This window comes from Grammomys surdaster, unplaced genomic scaffold, assembly GCF_004785775.1.
Source record: "Grammomys surdaster isolate TR1022 unplaced genomic scaffold, NIH_TR_1.0 125878, whole genome shotgun sequence".
NCBI lineage: Eukaryota > Metazoa > Chordata > Mammalia > Rodentia > Muridae > Grammomys > Grammomys surdaster.
Window position 1 is genome coordinate 1,714,752 of NW_021620703.1, and position 16,758 is coordinate 1,731,509.

General features: G+C 42.0%; 1 protein-coding gene across 6 annotated transcripts in view; it reads right to left on the reverse strand.

Annotated features, from left to right (window-relative positions):
• Pphln1 (periphilin 1) overlaps positions 1 to 16,758 on the reverse strand; it is a 90,929-nt gene that overhangs the window by 48,762 nt on the left and 25,409 nt on the right. For all 6 annotated transcript variants that reach the window (XM_028752166.1, XM_028752169.1, XM_028752168.1 and 3 more), the window contains one exon: positions 1,348 to 1,559. In XM_028752166.1, coding sequence (XP_028607999.1) covers positions 1,348 to 1,559 — 212 coding nt within the window. The remainder of the gene's footprint in view (positions 1 to 1,347; positions 1,560 to 16,758) is intronic.

Genomic DNA, 16,758 nt, shown 5'->3' on the forward strand with positions numbered 1-16,758 from the left:
AGAGAGAGAGAGAGAGAGAGAGAGAGAGAGAGAGAGAGAGAGAGAGAACATGGAGGTGGATTTTGTGTGTCTCTGCCAGTCAAAGGTAGTTGGTATACCTAGGTTGGGTATTGGGTTATACTTCTGATTGTATGGGTATCTTGTTATTGAGCATTACCAAACTTATAAAGCCTTTGATTAACATTTAAAAAGAAAGTTACTAATAAAAAAAGAAAATACTTGTTAACAGTATAAAATAATCAGTGCCAGAAACATGCAGATTAATGATATGGGAAGGCACCCCTATACAGATTGATTTGATCTTTGAAAGCATGCCTAATTCAAGACAGAATATATTTTTAAATAAACATAATTATAATAAAAAAAAAATCTTTTTTGGGGGGCTGCTCTTCTAGAAGGCCCTAGTTCAATTCCCACCAACACACTGTGGCTCACAAGCATTTATAACTCTAATTCTAAGAAATCCATTGCCCCCTTCTGGCCTTCTAGGGCCCCGGGCAGTCACAGACCTACAAGTAGTATGTCTGGTGCAGACGTAGGAGCAGACAACACATCCATACATATTAAATAAATTAAGAAACAAGACCTTGTTCTTTGTGTACGTGTGTGTGCACATTTACATGTATGAACAGACACAGATGTGTCATGGCACACACATGGAGTTCAGAGGACAACCTTTAGTGTTGGCCCTGACTTTCTGCCCTGTGTGTCTCTGTTAATGATCATCATTGTATACAACAGGCCAGCAGATCTGCAAGCTTCCCATTTGCTCACAAGTGCTGGAAGTAGAACCCCTATGTATCTCCCTTTTCTATAGGTTCTAAGGATCAAAATTTGTGCACAAAGTGCTTTTACCCATGAAGTCTTCCTCTTGGTCTTTCAGTGCTTACCTCTGCAGCCATCACCCACACAGCTGTATGCAAGCAGATGTGCTCTGGGAAGCTCTACTGCTTTGCCAGTAACAGACGGCTTATAAATATTTGCTGAACACAGGAATCCAACAACAGCTCTAAGAAGCTACATGTGGCCCCGAGTGAAGGAGAACGCAAAGGCTGTTTCAAGTTCTTACTTGGGACTGCTAGGAAGCATGGGGCTGGACTGACTGTTAGACTTGCTGACAAGGATCCCTCTTTTACACACCGATGAACTCAACATGACTTGTCACGCAGACTCTAATTGCATACAAAGAATTGAGGAACTCTGTGTATCACTTACTATACTATTCTGTCAAGTTTCTGAGTGTTTGAAATTGTGGAAGAGAAAAAAAAAAAAAAAGCCTTGTCAGGGTACTCTCCTCCGTGGAGATGAAAACACTTCTGAGACACGAAACAGGAAAACCAGACATACTTCTATGCTGAGACTGATGGAAGGAGTGTGTTCTGCTTCGCTCTGGAGAGTAGCTTCTACTGCTGACACTGGAGCCCGATCTGCTGTGTGGGGAGTCCTTCCGGCCTACAGGTGACTCTCTGAAGAATGAAGCATCCCTTTTATGGGGAGACCGATCTCTTGAATAATGGGAAGAGTAGAAACTTTTTCTTCTAAAGCCATCTCTCATGTCCCTTTGAAGGAAAAAAAAAAAAGTTTAGTCAATTGTACTCGCTATCCAGGAATACATACAAATGACAAGGGACCGGATTACCTAACTCTACTCTGTGGTCTTGGTTAACTTTTCTAACTGACTGTTGATGTCACTTAACGTGAAACTTTTACCAAAACATGATTTAGAATGGACCACTCTTCACAGCCTAGGGTACAGCCAGGTAATTAAGTACAAAGCTACTTTACTATATATATGTGAAGAACACAGGCATGGTCTTTTCTGCTCTCAGAAACACCTGGGAATTGCAACAATTTCCAAGAAAAACAGTTCATAGCCGGCTATTCTCTTCTAAATATGACATATAATGGACATGCCTCATCCAAAAACTCCAAAGTCTGAAACCTGTATCCAATAGCATGGTCCTCACCAGGTTTCCTACTCTGCCACATACTAGAGATGTTCACTCCATAAAGTTTATGTAAATGTTTCAAAACATAATCCGAAAACTCCTCATCTCAGGTACCTCTGAAGAGATAGACACCCCACATACTTTTATCTCCAAAGTTACGAGCTAATCAGCTTGATTTCATGGCCGCTGAGGAGGTGGGGCACTGATGGAGAATAGCCAAGGATACCATCAAATCCTGAAATACCCAAGACACCAAGGCCAAACTAAAGAAATCCCAGTAACTCAATGCTGTTGATGTCACTCCTGTCTATCTACTACATCCTTCCTCTCCAGTCTGGGCCCTCAGCGCACAGACTGTTCCGGATCCCACCAGCTTTATAAATCACTGTGATTTCTTTGTAAGTTCAACAACATTATTAAGTGGTATCAATTGAAAGCAGTAAGCAAGCATAGAATAAATAAAACCTTAAATTTAATCAGGGCTGAGGATACACCTCAGTCTGTAGGGTCACTTTGCATCACTGACACTGGGTTTGATGGTAGCACTGAAAAGGAGGAACACAGAGGCAGGGGAGAAGAGAAGAAAAACCTTATACAGAAGAAACATCCAAGTAAATCAAACTTACTAAGTGAATTAGAATATAAACCTCTATAATAAAAAAAAGAAAAAAAAATTAAAGAAAATTAAAACAAACCTCTTTTTATAAAGAGAATGCTGAAAGAAGTTATAATCAAGCATATTTTCCATATTAAATTTATCATTTTTTTCTTTTGTCTGTTTTTAAGATTTTTTTAATTTATTATGTACACAGTATTCTGTCTGCATGTGTGCCTGCAGACCAGAAGAGGGCACTAAACCTCATTACAGATGATCATGAGCCACCATGTGGTTGCTGGGAATTGAACTCAGGACCTCTGGAGAAGTAGCCAGTGCTCTAAATCTCTGAGCCATCTCTCCAGTCCTTGTCTGCTTATTTTGTTGTTATGGTTTGATAACAGGGTTTTACTCTTAGCCCAGGCTATAACATATCTAAGTTTGGCCTCAAACTCATAGCAGACTTCAGATCTCAACTTCCCAATAGCTGGTGTGTTGTTACAGGTGCCAAGACACTGAATCTTATACAGACAAGTTCTGATGTAAGAAAAGGGTGTTGGTTTTTATTTTTAGCTTTATTTTTTATTTTTCCTTCTTTTCCTTGGGCTGGAGACCAAACCCAAAGCTTTTTCTGAAAATAATTTTAAGATATTAGTCCATATTACATAAGTACCTGTTTATCTAGTTCAGTTGAGTACTAGCTAACCAATCCCTAAATACACTGCCTTACAGAAACAAGCAAGTTTCCCTAGGAAAAAGTAAAAAACATCTAAAATTCATTTAGGGTAACTAATACAAAGCATCATATGGAAAGCATTCAAGAATCCTAGTGTAATTAAGTTGCGTTCACTCCAGCATTACTAGTCAGTCAGTGGCCATACACATACTCAAGCAGGCAGGTCTCAAGAACTGCATTACAGACTCAGTGGAGAAGCAAATGCTACAACAGGAGCTACAGGGTCTCTGCTAGCTCTGAACTCTGAGCACAGGAAGAAAACCAGACACTAAACCAATCCACGGGACACACACGGATGCAGCCGGGAAGAGCTGTAGGATGCACGAGAAAGGGGAATTCATATATTCCAGGGAGGAAACAGTAGTGGCTTAGAGAGAACGATGACAGTTTGTCTACACACGCATAGAAGACACAGGATGCCGATTCTCAGAATTCTAGCATGATGCGTCAGTGAAATGAGGAAAGCCAATCTGAGAAAGAGGGGCAATCCACACCTGTGTGGGAGCATGTTCCAGGTGAAGTGCGCATGCACTACCTAGGGTAGCAAGCAAAGAACAGCCATCTTAGTTTAGAAGAGATTCTTGGCTCTCTTTAGGCCTGGGTAAAAAAGAGCAGGACTTAAGCGTGTGAGTATGGAAATAAAGGATAAAAGAAGCAGACGGCTCAGCAGACAGGACTAGAAACTACCACGCAGAAAGAGACGTGCTGCTGAAGAATGAAAACAGGCGGAGAAGTCAGGCTTATTCCACAGAGAACAAAGACTGTCTACTGAGATCAAAGGATCTTTATTGATTGCTCAGTGGAAAGAGAAGCAGCAGGATCAGAATCAGAGCTAGTTACCACCTACCTCTTCCTCTGAAAAGATGAGCCACTAGGTTAGTTTCCTAACCTCAACACCAGAGGGCAGTCAGAGCACAGCTCAGCTCAAAATGTGGTGAGATCACTTCTCAGCCACTTCACACCAGCCTCCCTGCTGCCTACCATCTTGGGCAAAGATGTCACAACAAATAACTCCTTAAGTACCTGTTGGCAAAGTGCCTATACTGTCAGCTACGGGGAATGACTTCTTGATGGGCACCATGGCTCTAGGGAAGTTCAGCAGTTACTTAGGACCTGTTCCAGGGGATTAGTGGTAAATATCTGTGGGAGCTGGTTTTATAATTTAACACTGTTGTTAGATTATATGTACTTAGTAAGGTTCTGGGCTTGGTTGGTTTTTTTGTTTGTTTTGTTTTTAAAGGTGTGGATGGCCAGGGGCATGTATGGGCTTCTATATCATTATCACAACCCATCACTGAGAGAAATAAAGGCAGGAACCCAAGGCTAGGACGGAGGCAGACCATGAGGGAGTGCATCATTGCCACAGCCCATCACTGAGAGAAATAAAGGCAGGAACCCGAGGCTAGGACTAGGATGGAGGCAGATTGTGAGGGAGTGCTTGCCCACTGGCTTTATCCTCATGGCTTGTTGAGCCTCTTTTAGGTTTTCATTTTTTCTTTTCTTTTTTTTTTTTTTTGGTTTTTTTTTTTTTGGAGACAGAGTTTCTCTGTGTAGTTCTGGCTGTCCTAGAACTCACTCTGTAGACCAGGCTGGCCTCGAACTCAGAAATCCCCCTGCCTCTGCCTCCCAAGTGCTGGGATTAAAGGCGTGCACCACCACTGCCCGGCCATTTTTTCCTTTTCATATTGAAAATAAACTACTTTCATCCAGTATATGCTAGTTATGGGTTTCCCTCCCCCAATTTCTCTCAGATCCGCCCAACTTTCCTGGCCACCCAAATCCACACCCTATCTCTCTCATTAGAATATAAACAAGCATATAAAAAAATTAATAAAATAAGATAAAATAAAAACAAACCAGAATAGGACAAAACAAACAGGAGAAAAAGAGCCAGGGAGAAATCACAAGAAGCACACAGATGCTGAGGCACACACATGCACACAGACCACCTCATAAAAACAGACTAGGAAACCATATGAGCAAGAGATTCCTACGATGAAAAAAGAAAATGCCCAAAGCAACATGAGACAAAGAACCTCCAACAATGCTTTGAGTTCACTTTGTGTTGGTCGTCTCCTGCTGGGTGTGGGGTCTGCCCTTAGTGTGGTTTCCCAGGTGAGACCTCTTGGAGAAAATTAATGTTTCACTTGGAAGTAGTTATCAACTGGAGCTATCTTCAGGGTTAGGGTGGGGCCGTGTACCTATTTTCCTGTCAGCACTAGGATCCCTCTGGCTTAGAGCTGTGTAGACTCTGGTGCATGCTGGACCGTCTCTGTGCGTTTTCATGTGCATCTGTCCTGTTGTATCTAGGAGGCCTGGTTTCCTTGATGTCTTCCATCCCTACTGGCTCTTAACCTTCTGTATCCTCTTCCACATTAGCTCCCTGAGACCAAAGGGAAGGGATTTGATAGAAACATCCCATTTGGGTCTGAGAGTTCCAAGATCTTACTAGTAAGCCTTTTTTGTTTTGTTTTTTTGTTTTTGTTTTTATGCTGATGTGAACTCTGAGTTGGTAGGACGCTTGCATGAAGTCCTGGATTCAATCCAGAGCGCCACACACAGAGACAGGGGTCAAAGGGTACTATATGGAAAAGCTATCAAAAGAGAAACTAAAAAGCAAAGACAGAAAGCATAAAAGACTTAGGAAAAGTTCCTATGAAACACTGGAAGACATCTACACTTAGGATCTAGATGTCATGTGACTGAGCCAGTCTACTAAAATACTGGGAAAACAGATTAATAGAAATCAAACACCTGTACTCAAAGTCTCAGGCTAATGTTTTTCTGGTTGGGAGGGAAACTTGTGCTGGAGGGACCTGGAACTGATCTTGTTTTGATGGGGATGCCTATTTGCTGTGGAAGGTGAACAAAAAAGCCATCTTACTGCAGAATGGGAACTGAAACTCCCACACGCAGGAATCTGCCTGACAAGAAAGAGAGCAAACACAACAGGAGAAAAGAGGAAATTAGGAGACTGAACAGAAGAGAAAGACCATGAGGGGAGAGAAGTAAGGAAAGGGGCAACTCTGGAACCCCAAACACAAAGTGGTAGGTAACCCCATCAGAAGACCAAGAGAGAGAGAGTGCAGAAAAGGCTTAGGAAGAGCTGCCTGGAATCGGCCCCAGAGCCCTATAAGCATCACCTGTGAGTGCCAACAGAAATGCAAACCTAGGGATATTCCTTCCCTAGCCACAGCAGAACCTCCAGGCCTTCTAACTCACATTCTGAATTCTGAACTTCAATAAAGCTTCCCTGGAGATGCCTCTGCTCACAACACTTCTTTGAGAAGGGCTGAAACAGAGGACCTTACTAATGTGTAAGAGTATATATGTAATACAATTGTCCACAAGCCAGAAGCCAGAAATTCAAAGCTCAGGATAGCAGTCTAACAATTCCCAAAGATTCTAGGGTCTGACCATGCCCTGCTAGAAGCAATGGCTGAAACATGCAAAAAGGATCTGTTAAGAATTTTCAGAGATGGGCAAGTAGAGTGACCAGAAAAGAGTAAGCTAGAAATTCTAATTATGAAGGAAGAAGGGTCAAGTCCTAGAAACACATCAGAGGTGAGGGTGGGTCGTCTTCATGGGCAAATTTAAGGACAACAGTGGCTTGGAGTAAGCAATGAGGAATAAGAATTATTTCCAGAACGTGTCTCACAAATCAAAGTTAAGAAGCATATGAGCTGAGAAAAAGTGCCTCCATGCAGTTATGAACCACGTGTGGAAAGTGAAAAAGAAAATGTTTCAGATAGCAAAGGCAGGCAGGGTAACCCAGCCGACTGTGTGTGGTTCCCTGTCAGGAAGCTCACAGCCTATAACTCCAGCTCCAGGAAGATCCAAAGTCTCTGGTCTCCACACGTACTAGTACTCTGTGCATATGTCCACTCACCACAAGCATAATTAAATTAAAAAAAAATTTTTTAAAGATATTTAAAAATTAAAAAGTACTATGTATTGTGGGTTTAGGACCAGTGAACCTGGTGAGGGAGGGCCTGGGTCTCCTGGCAGTTCACTGCTAGAGTTTAAGCAAGGCAATGAAAAGACCCAGTTTAGTTTCAATCCTGACTGACTACTCTGCAGAGACATCAGATGTTAGTGGGAGAACACGTGAGGAGTAAGGGCTCTGGGTTTACAGAACTATACAGCATCAGATTTTCACAGCCATCTGTCTTCCACACACAGCCACGGAGCAGTATCACCCAGCAAAAGAAAAGGGGGTTAGACACTAAGATCCTCTGCATTAGCTTCCTAAGTTCTCAAGGACTTCAATAAAGTGACTAGCAAGCAGTATATTTGAGGGGCTAAAAGCCTTTGAAAATATATAAATAAGCTGAGTGAGCCTATAATCTCTCCTAGACCTCAGGAGGCAGAAGCAGGTGGATCTCTGTGAGCTTGAAGCCAGCCTGGTCTACATAGTTTCAGGAGAGCCAGGGATACATAATAAAAGCCTATCTCAATAGAAATAAACATATGCACACATGCAAATACACACACAATATACAGAAAAATACGTAATACAACCAACGTGTTGATAATGAAGTCTCAGGTTACACACATTTTTGAATGAATTGATGCTTTGTACTATGACAAAGTACATTGCTGGATTGAGGACAGCATCTAGCTGCAGGAGAAACACTGAAGGCACAAGGCAGTGAAGGCGGAGAGGACAACACAGACTGGAGGATGAAGCATGGGAAGAAGAGCCAACAAGAACTCTCTCAAGGCATGGACCTGATCCCACCTCCGGCACACCCATTAACACAGTGAAGCTGATGCTGCTTCAGAGGTGCATGTCCTTCCTTCTTTCACAGCACTGGGTGTTGAACCCAGGCCTTCGGACATGCTAGGCAAGAACTCAACCACGGAGCACATCACCACCCCTCAGGAGCTCAGATTCTTCCCTGAATGACAAAGTCATTGCAGCTGTTAAAGTCATAGGTCAAACCAAATAGGCCATGACAGATGAGACCGGCCAGTCTGACATTTAACACATACACAGCATAGCATAAACACAGAGGTCAGAGATCAGTTTGCAGGAGTCAGTTCTCCTCAGACTATATGGGTTTCAGGGACTGCATAGAGGTCATCAGGCTTGGTGGCAGATGTTTTTATCCACTGAGTTGCTTCATTGGCCAGAGACCTGTTTTGCTACATGCACTTAAGTTTATTAGCTAGGGAGACTTTTCAATGACGTGGGGAAAGAGCTGTCAGGGGAAGCAAAGAGGAGAGAGCAATTGTATCTTATATACTATTTCAGGACCTCCTTTCCCCCTCATTGAATAGAATATAAATACTCCACCAACATACTGGCTACTTTTCTAGTCCATGGCAACTTAAAAATGGAATTAAGGCTTCAAGAATCATTTTAGGAAAGCCATTTGGTAAAAGCTAGACAGTTTTTAAGAATAAATGTCACATGAAAACAAATCTTTTGTTTCTAACATGGGGCAATGTGGGCATGGCTAAGGGAGCTTCCGTCTGACCTATTGTTCAGTGTACAGGCGTGGGGGTGGGGAGGACCTGCCCGCTCTTAGAAGACACTAAGAGTATAGTGGCACACACTTCTAACCCCAGCACTCTGGGCAGAGGAAGGAGGATCCACTGAGTTTGAAGCCAGAAGGGTCTATGAAGTAAGCTCCAAGTCAGCCAGAGCAACACAGAGAAACTGTGTTAGAAAAGAAAGAAGGGGAGGGGAGAGAGGAAGAGAGAGGGAGACTAAGAAAGAGAGAGACAAAAATACACCTATACTACTATAATAAAAACATCAAAATACTATCTAAAAAACAGTAAGCTGACCCTCCCAAAATACTAACCAGCGTCTTCTCTTCACTTAGGAAAGGTTAGTGAAAAACAACAGAAGATGACCAAGACACAAAGGTTATTTAGACATGTATAGCTTTAGGACAAACGTCCCAGAAGGTTAAAGAGGCACCGAAGTGCCCAAGGACCCACGGGAATAACAGACGGAGGCCATGTGTTTTGATGTCATAAGCTGGTCATGGCAGAATATAATCCAGCATTCTGGAACAGAAGGAAGTGGAATTCTATGCTAGCCTGGGCTACACAAAGAGGGTTGGAAGTGGGGAAGGAGAAATGGAGAGGGGAAGAATAAAGGGAGCAATAAGGGAGGAGGAAGAGGAGGAAGAGGAGGAGGAAGAAGAGGAGGAAAAGAAAATAACACACATAAGAGCAGAAGTCTGACTCACTCTACACTAGAGCCGAACAGGCCATGTGACTACACAGCTATCTTCAGAGAACGGCCAGGAAACATGGGCTATGTGCCCAAGAAGTTAGAGAACAGGTAACTGATGGTTTGAATGAGAATGACCCCCATAGGCTCATATATTTGAATGTTTGGTCCCTTGCTGGTGGACTGTTTAGGAAGGATTAAGGGGTGTGGCCTTGTTGGAGGAGGTATGCCTCTGGGAGTGGTATGGGAAGCCAACACCAACCCAGTCTCTATCTGCCTCCATCTTGCAGATAAGACAAGCTCTCAGCTACTGCTCCAGTTCCTTGCCTGTCTAGTCAGCCTGCTGCCATACTCCCCCCCCCCCAGTACCATGGACTAACTGCCTCCCCCAATCTGTAAGTAATGGACATTAATGCTCTAGAAGACAGCTGCAGTGTCCTCATATACATAGAATACCTACTTGGGTATCTGTTATTACATCCATCTTTTCAGCAATCCATGATCCTCAACCAGCCTCTCTTGGTGCCTTTCCAACCTAGACATACTACATAACACTCTGGAGAGTCTGAGACACCATCTGTCAAGCCAAGCCCTGAATTAATCCCACAGATCTGTCTTCCTAGCAGAGCTGGCCTACTGTATCCTAGAGATCCCACAGCCTACAGGTTAGTCAGCAGCTCCTAACGCCCAGTAATGTCTTTGTCTTTGGGAGCTCAAACTACCTCAGTAATCAGTGCACATCTTAACCATCCCCTCTCCCCCATGTAATCCAGCACACGCTTTTCTGTCCAAGGCGTCATCTCACTTTCCTAAGGACAATGAGGAGTAGCTGTAAGCAGGGAGTGCACACTCAATCCCCATCCCTCTCCTTTCTTTACTTCCCTCCAAGCAGTGTTCCTAGAGGCTCTTTGCTGACCACACCTCATCAGTTATCCTTTTCCTACACTGGCCCTTTGGTCTTTCTCCTTCCCTCAAACGTATGACATACACACAGGTCACAGACAACCTAAAGAAAAAGCGGCCCAAAGGTCTCTCTAGCCAAGGTTTCTCCAGCTTACAATCCATTGCAACTCTCCTTACAGTGTTTTAAGCAAGCTTCTCACCTATGATTAACTCCTGTTCACCTTCACGCTAACAAACGCAAGTGCACTGCTAACCGTACACTTTAATTCTCATGGGCATTGGACACCAAGGATCCTGACACTACTTTAGGTGTCCTCCCACTTCCGGGGTTCTGACCCTACTGAGGTTTGTAATTATTCTCCACCAAACATCAGTTAAGATGAAAACAAAAACTGTTCTACTGTAGATAAAGTTAAAAGATACCAGTATATATTAAACAGTACTCTATAAATACTTAAGTATTCATATGGATACAGAAAAAAACACTACATTTATGCCACCACCTTATACTCTTGTTCCCTCATTTTATAATTCTTTAAATCTGTTACCTCATAATGTTTATTACAAAACCACATAACTAAAGTACAGGAAGTGACGGTCAAAAATCAACCTTGTTGTCTGAATCAGTAACAGTTGGTAAAGCATAAGATGCGCCTTTAATAAAAAGTCAAAATGAAACCTAAAATATCCTGAATTTCATTTAAAAGGTGTTTTAAACAAAGAGAAATGTAACTGTAAACACAGAAAGCAAAGGAGCAGATGATGGCACACCTGACATACAGATTATGACCCATCTCTACCAAGGAAGGAAGGAGGAAAGAAAGGCAGGCAGGCAGGCAGGCAGGCACAGTGAGCAGAAGCAGCCCTTAGGATGGTCTGAGTCCATTAGTGATTTCATATTGAGCTGCACTCACTTGTCTTTTGGTGCATGAAGCCCAGACTATAGATTACACGTGCCTGTACAAATGTCACAAAAGAGAAAATAAGCAAATGTAGAAAGTTAGAAAGCTCAGCGCCCAGTAACAGGCTTATGAGCACAACATGAAAGCAAGGTGGCCCTGTGGAAAACAGTAATGACAAACCACAAAAAGAAGGTTCTAGAACGTATGATCTTCAGGGTCAAGATTAACTTCAAGAAGAATGTGAGCAGATAAAGCAGATGCAGATACCCAGGCTATGTCTGAGATGGAATTGTGCCTCAACCAGCTCACTAATGATATACTACTCTAGAGATGCTGTAGAAGACACAAGATGTCTAGATCAAACTCTAGGACTGTTTCAGCAACAACCAATAAGAGTATTAGCATGGCAAAATCAGTTCCCACTAGTCTGCATTCTAAATGTACGGCACATGTACACCAGGCCCAGGTTAAACACAGGGAACTCCGAAAATGTAAAATCTAACATGTTTGCATGAAGTAGTATACAAGCACAATCTATGAAGAAAGAGAAAGATTAGTAACTGCAAAGACTGCCGTAAGTACTACCCAAATGACAAGTGAGGACTCAGGCTCCTGAATACTTTGGTAAGATGTCTAAAAGCAAAAGACTCAAAGAGGCTAGTCTCTTCTGACAACTCAAAGCCAGAACCCTCACTGACAGACAAATTATAGTGTCACAAATTTATGGTCCTCAATATAAGTAAATTCTGCATAAAACAAATGGAGTTATAAAAGAGCAGGCATCTTTGTATATATGCATACCTAGCATATGTCTAGTTCTCAGAGCTCTGGGGGCTACAAAGTCTGAGATCAGGGTACCAGTAGATCTTGTATACAGCAAAGCCCTTCGCCTTGGTTTGTAGTTGGTTGTTTCCTTGCTGCATCCTCGTATGATGGAGAAGAGAGAAATAAGTTCTCACTGTTCTTAATACAGACCCCAGTCCCATCTACAAGGACTCTACCGCCATTTATAAAACACCTACCTCCCGAAACCACGACTTAACAGGATCACGCTACGGATTATTTCCATCACATGGGGCTCGGGATGTCCCTCAGCTGGTAGAGAGCTTGTCTAGCATGTACTAGTCTGGATTCCATTCCGAGCACAGCATGAGTCAGGTGTATAGGTATACATACTCAGAATCCTCGCATTAGAGAAATACAGGCAGGAAAATAAATTTAAAAATCAGAAATTAAAAGCCACCCTCCATCATAGAGTAAATTGAAGGCCATCCTGAACTACATGAGACCGTAACTCAAAAACAAAATATACAAAAAAAACCATGAAATTAAAGTAACATAAACTTCAAAACATGCATCTGAAGGAAGGAAAACATCTCTGTAGAAACTTCAAGTCACTCAGGTAAGAAAAACTGGTATCATGAAGGTTATGGGAAAGCAGGAGAAAGACTGGCAGCTACACAGACTCAAAGCATAGCCTCAAAGGCTACTTACTGATTCCCAAGGGAAAATAAACTCACATTACTGATGTCTGCAAATTTAGCTTCAACAAGGGACAATGATCAATATAACAAAACAGCAAAACAATCAACATGTACAATCAACAATCACCTGATCTGATATGTGATCCAAAGAACATAACATATCAGTTTAGGGATTGCCCCAGCAATCAAGGACAGGCCATATAAAATAAGGCTGGGGATAAAGCTCAGTGGTAGCATGTTTGCTTAGCATGTTTAAAGCCCTAGGCTCAGTCCCTAGCACTGTAAATAATTCTCTTAGAATTTCTGCTCACTGTATATCTTGCCAAAAACAGGAGCCCTAAAAAAAGAAGTAAAGAGGTCTACCATAAAGGTAATTTGTGAACCCACTCCAATCTTTCCGTAGCACTAGGGCATCAATGGAGATATTAATAAGACGCCCAATAGGAAAAAAAAAAGACTTCCAGTAGATGGATACAGGAGTCCTATGAATTGTTCTAAGAATTGTCTATAAATTTACAACTTCAAATGTTCTTTCAATTTCTTCCCACAATTCACAATAATCACTGTGTATACTCTACTGGATGGGCAGAAACTTACCACTGACATGGCTTTCTTACATACGTGGAATACTAGAAATACACACAACTAGCAATATCTTTTGCTTGGTGTATAATCCAGTCAACTTTGTTCTAAAGCAACTGCTACTTTCTACTGCTACAATCTTTCATGTAGGAAATCTTCCATGTACCTACCTGATACATAGCCAACAACAGACAACCAGACAGATGACAGGCAGTGAAAGCTAGAGGTTCTGTGAGTCAAACACCCAGACAGGAAGATGTGAATGCTGTACTTCAACCTGCTTTCTTTTTCTAAACAAACTACTTTGTTATTTGTTAACAATGCATAATTAATGCTTGTTTACTATACATAATTTGTTTTCAATGTATTAGGAAAATGTAGGCTACATGAATGCAGTACCTTTTTACTCTGAGAGGGTGGGAAGAATATCTGACATAAAAGAAATATAATAAATGAATAAGAACAGCATATACAATAAACTCCATAACATAAAAACAGAATTCATCTTGTTTGAATGCACATAGACTAGTTAAGAAAACATACTAATGATGATTGATGAGAAGTGAATTTCAAAATTGAATAGTATTAGAGACAACAGTGCACGATCAGAGAACAATCAGGATATACCAAGATAGGACCAGATTAAAAGGCACCAGAATTATGAGATATGGTTATAACAGTCACATAAAGGAAACTGCAAACATATTTACATTAACGAAGAAAAAGATCATTCACATTAAGAGTTAATTTTTGTAATGAAAATACTCTTCAGCTCTTTTTTTAAAAAAAAGGCATACTGACATCTATGAAATTTAGAAGACTTGTTCCCTTTAACTCAGAAATTCTTTTTTTGACAACTTACCATGGAAACCAAAGTAATGTTTCAAAAAGATACTAGATTCTGGGATGTGTTACAGCCGCTTTGACGCTGTAAAACTCGTGTCTATATAATGTGGCATCACAGGCACACTGTGACTATTATTTGAGCACTACCAAACAAACAAACAAACAAAATCAACGAAACAAAAATCTTCAAGGGTCTTTCACAAACAACTATTTTTCAAAAATGTAGGGCATGAATCTACAATCAAAATTTAAAATTCTATGTATTTATGAATGTGGATAAAAAATACAGAATGCACATTATTATGTTAACATGGCTATGCGGATTAGAAATTCATGTGATTTATAAATTAGCTTCTTTTTACAGATACTCTTGAATTTTATACGAGTGTTTGGACCCATGTATGTACACTGTGTGGTACCTGGAGCCACAGAAGCCAAGCCCGAGGCAAGCTCCTAGAACTGTGATTAAAGACAGCTCAGTTGCCATGGTGGTGACTAAACCATGGCCTCTGCAAAAGCGGCAGTGCTCTGAACCGCTGAGCCGCTTCTGCAGTCCCCATGAATTTATCCACCTAATCTTCCTTTCAAAACAGGGTCTCAGCTGGAGAGAGGGCTCAGTGGTTAACTGTATGCTGGATTCTTCCAAAGAACCCAAGTTCAGTTCTGACCACCCATGACAGGAGGCTCAGAAGCAACTCACAACATTCTGTAACTCCAACTGCATGCAGGAGGATCCAATATCCTCTCCTAGCCTCTATGAGCAGTGCGGAGACATGAACAAATACAGACAGACAGACACACACACACACACACACACAGACATACACACAAAATTAAAAATAAAAAATCATTGTTTAAAAGGCTAGGGTCTAAGGCCAGGACAGCCTTGGATTCTCCACCCTTGTTAGCACCTCCTAAGGTCTGGGATAACAAGCTCACACTCGACTCATAGCTGATTCTATTCCATTATGTAAAAGTCTGTACACACATACACACAAGGGTAGAAAAGACAGTAAAAATTAAAACAGGAACTGTTAATAAAAATGAAAAAAGCTGGGTGTTGGTGGCACGCCCTTTAATCCCAGCACTTGGAAGGCAGAGGCAGAGAGGCAGAGAGAGAGAGAGAGGCGGTGGGGGGGCAGAGAGAGAGAGAGAGAGAGAGAGAGAGAGAGAGAGAGAGAGAGAGGCAGAGAGAGAGAATGGCAGAGAGAGAGAGAGGCAGAGAGAGAGGCATGGCAGGGGAGAGGCAGAGGAGAGCCAGAGGCAGAGAGAGACAGAGGCAGAGAGGCAGAGGCAGGCAGTAAGGCAGGTCTGGTCCACACAGCCAGGACTACACAAACAGTCTGGAAAAAAGAAAAAAGAGAAAAAGAAAACAATAAAATCTAAGAACTGTTTATAAATCCCTATAATAAACCACTAGCCTACCTAACACAAAAGCAAACTTTATAATCTGCTTCACACTCTCTTAGGTCTTTATCAGAGACATTACTTGGACATACTAAACTTGGTATTTCTCTCCAAATACATATCCCAACATTGTTTATTCAAGTTTCTTCTTTCTGCTTGTAAGCACAGCATGCACCACTGCTATAAGTACAGCATGCACCGTTGCTATAAGCACAGCATGCACCGTTGCTACAAGCACAGCATGCACCGCTGCTATAAGCACAGCATGCACCGTTGCTACAAGCACAGCATGAACCGTTGCTACAAGCACAGCATGCACTGTTGCTACAAGCACAGCATGCACCGCTGCTACAAGCACAGTATGCACCACTGCTACAAGCACGGCATGCACCGCTGCTATAAGCACAGCATGCACTGTTGCTACAAGCACAGCATGCACTGTTGCTACAAGCACAGCATGCACCGCTGCTATAAGCACAGCATGCACTGCTGCTATAAGGACAGCATGAACCATTGCTATAAGCACAGCATGCACCGTTGCTACAAGCACAGCATGCACTGTTGCTATAAGCACAGCATGCACCGTTGCTATAAGCACAGCATGCACCGTTGCTACAAGCACAGCATGCACTGTTGCTACAAGCACAGCATGCACCGCTGCTATAAGCACAGCATGAACTGCTGCTATAAGCACAGCATGCACTGTTGCTACAGCTCAAACTTTCACCTGACTAGCCTCTTCCTCGTCTGCTTCACTTGTCCACTCCACTATAGCTGTCTGCATGACTGTCCCCCACTGTAGCACAATGGAATTTTTATAGTATACACGTATTTTTCAAGGCTATTTTCCTCACTTAACTCTTTATTCTTTCATGTTTACCAACTTCTATTATTTAAAAAAAAACTAAATTTTTTCAATAGAAACAATAAATGCACACCCTGATGTTAACAGAACTGACATCTTCCTGGCACTCTCCTCAGCCAAGAGTGCCATGTGACACTCCACTATCAGCCGGGACATTTCCTTTGTCACTCAATATCTTCCTTGTACTAGCGCACTTTAAAGTGTTTTTTCATTTATGCTCCTGACAGTTGATTTATTATTTGCTAATTTTCTAGAATTCCAATGGGCAGTAGGTTTTCCTAGACTTTTGGCAGAAATGA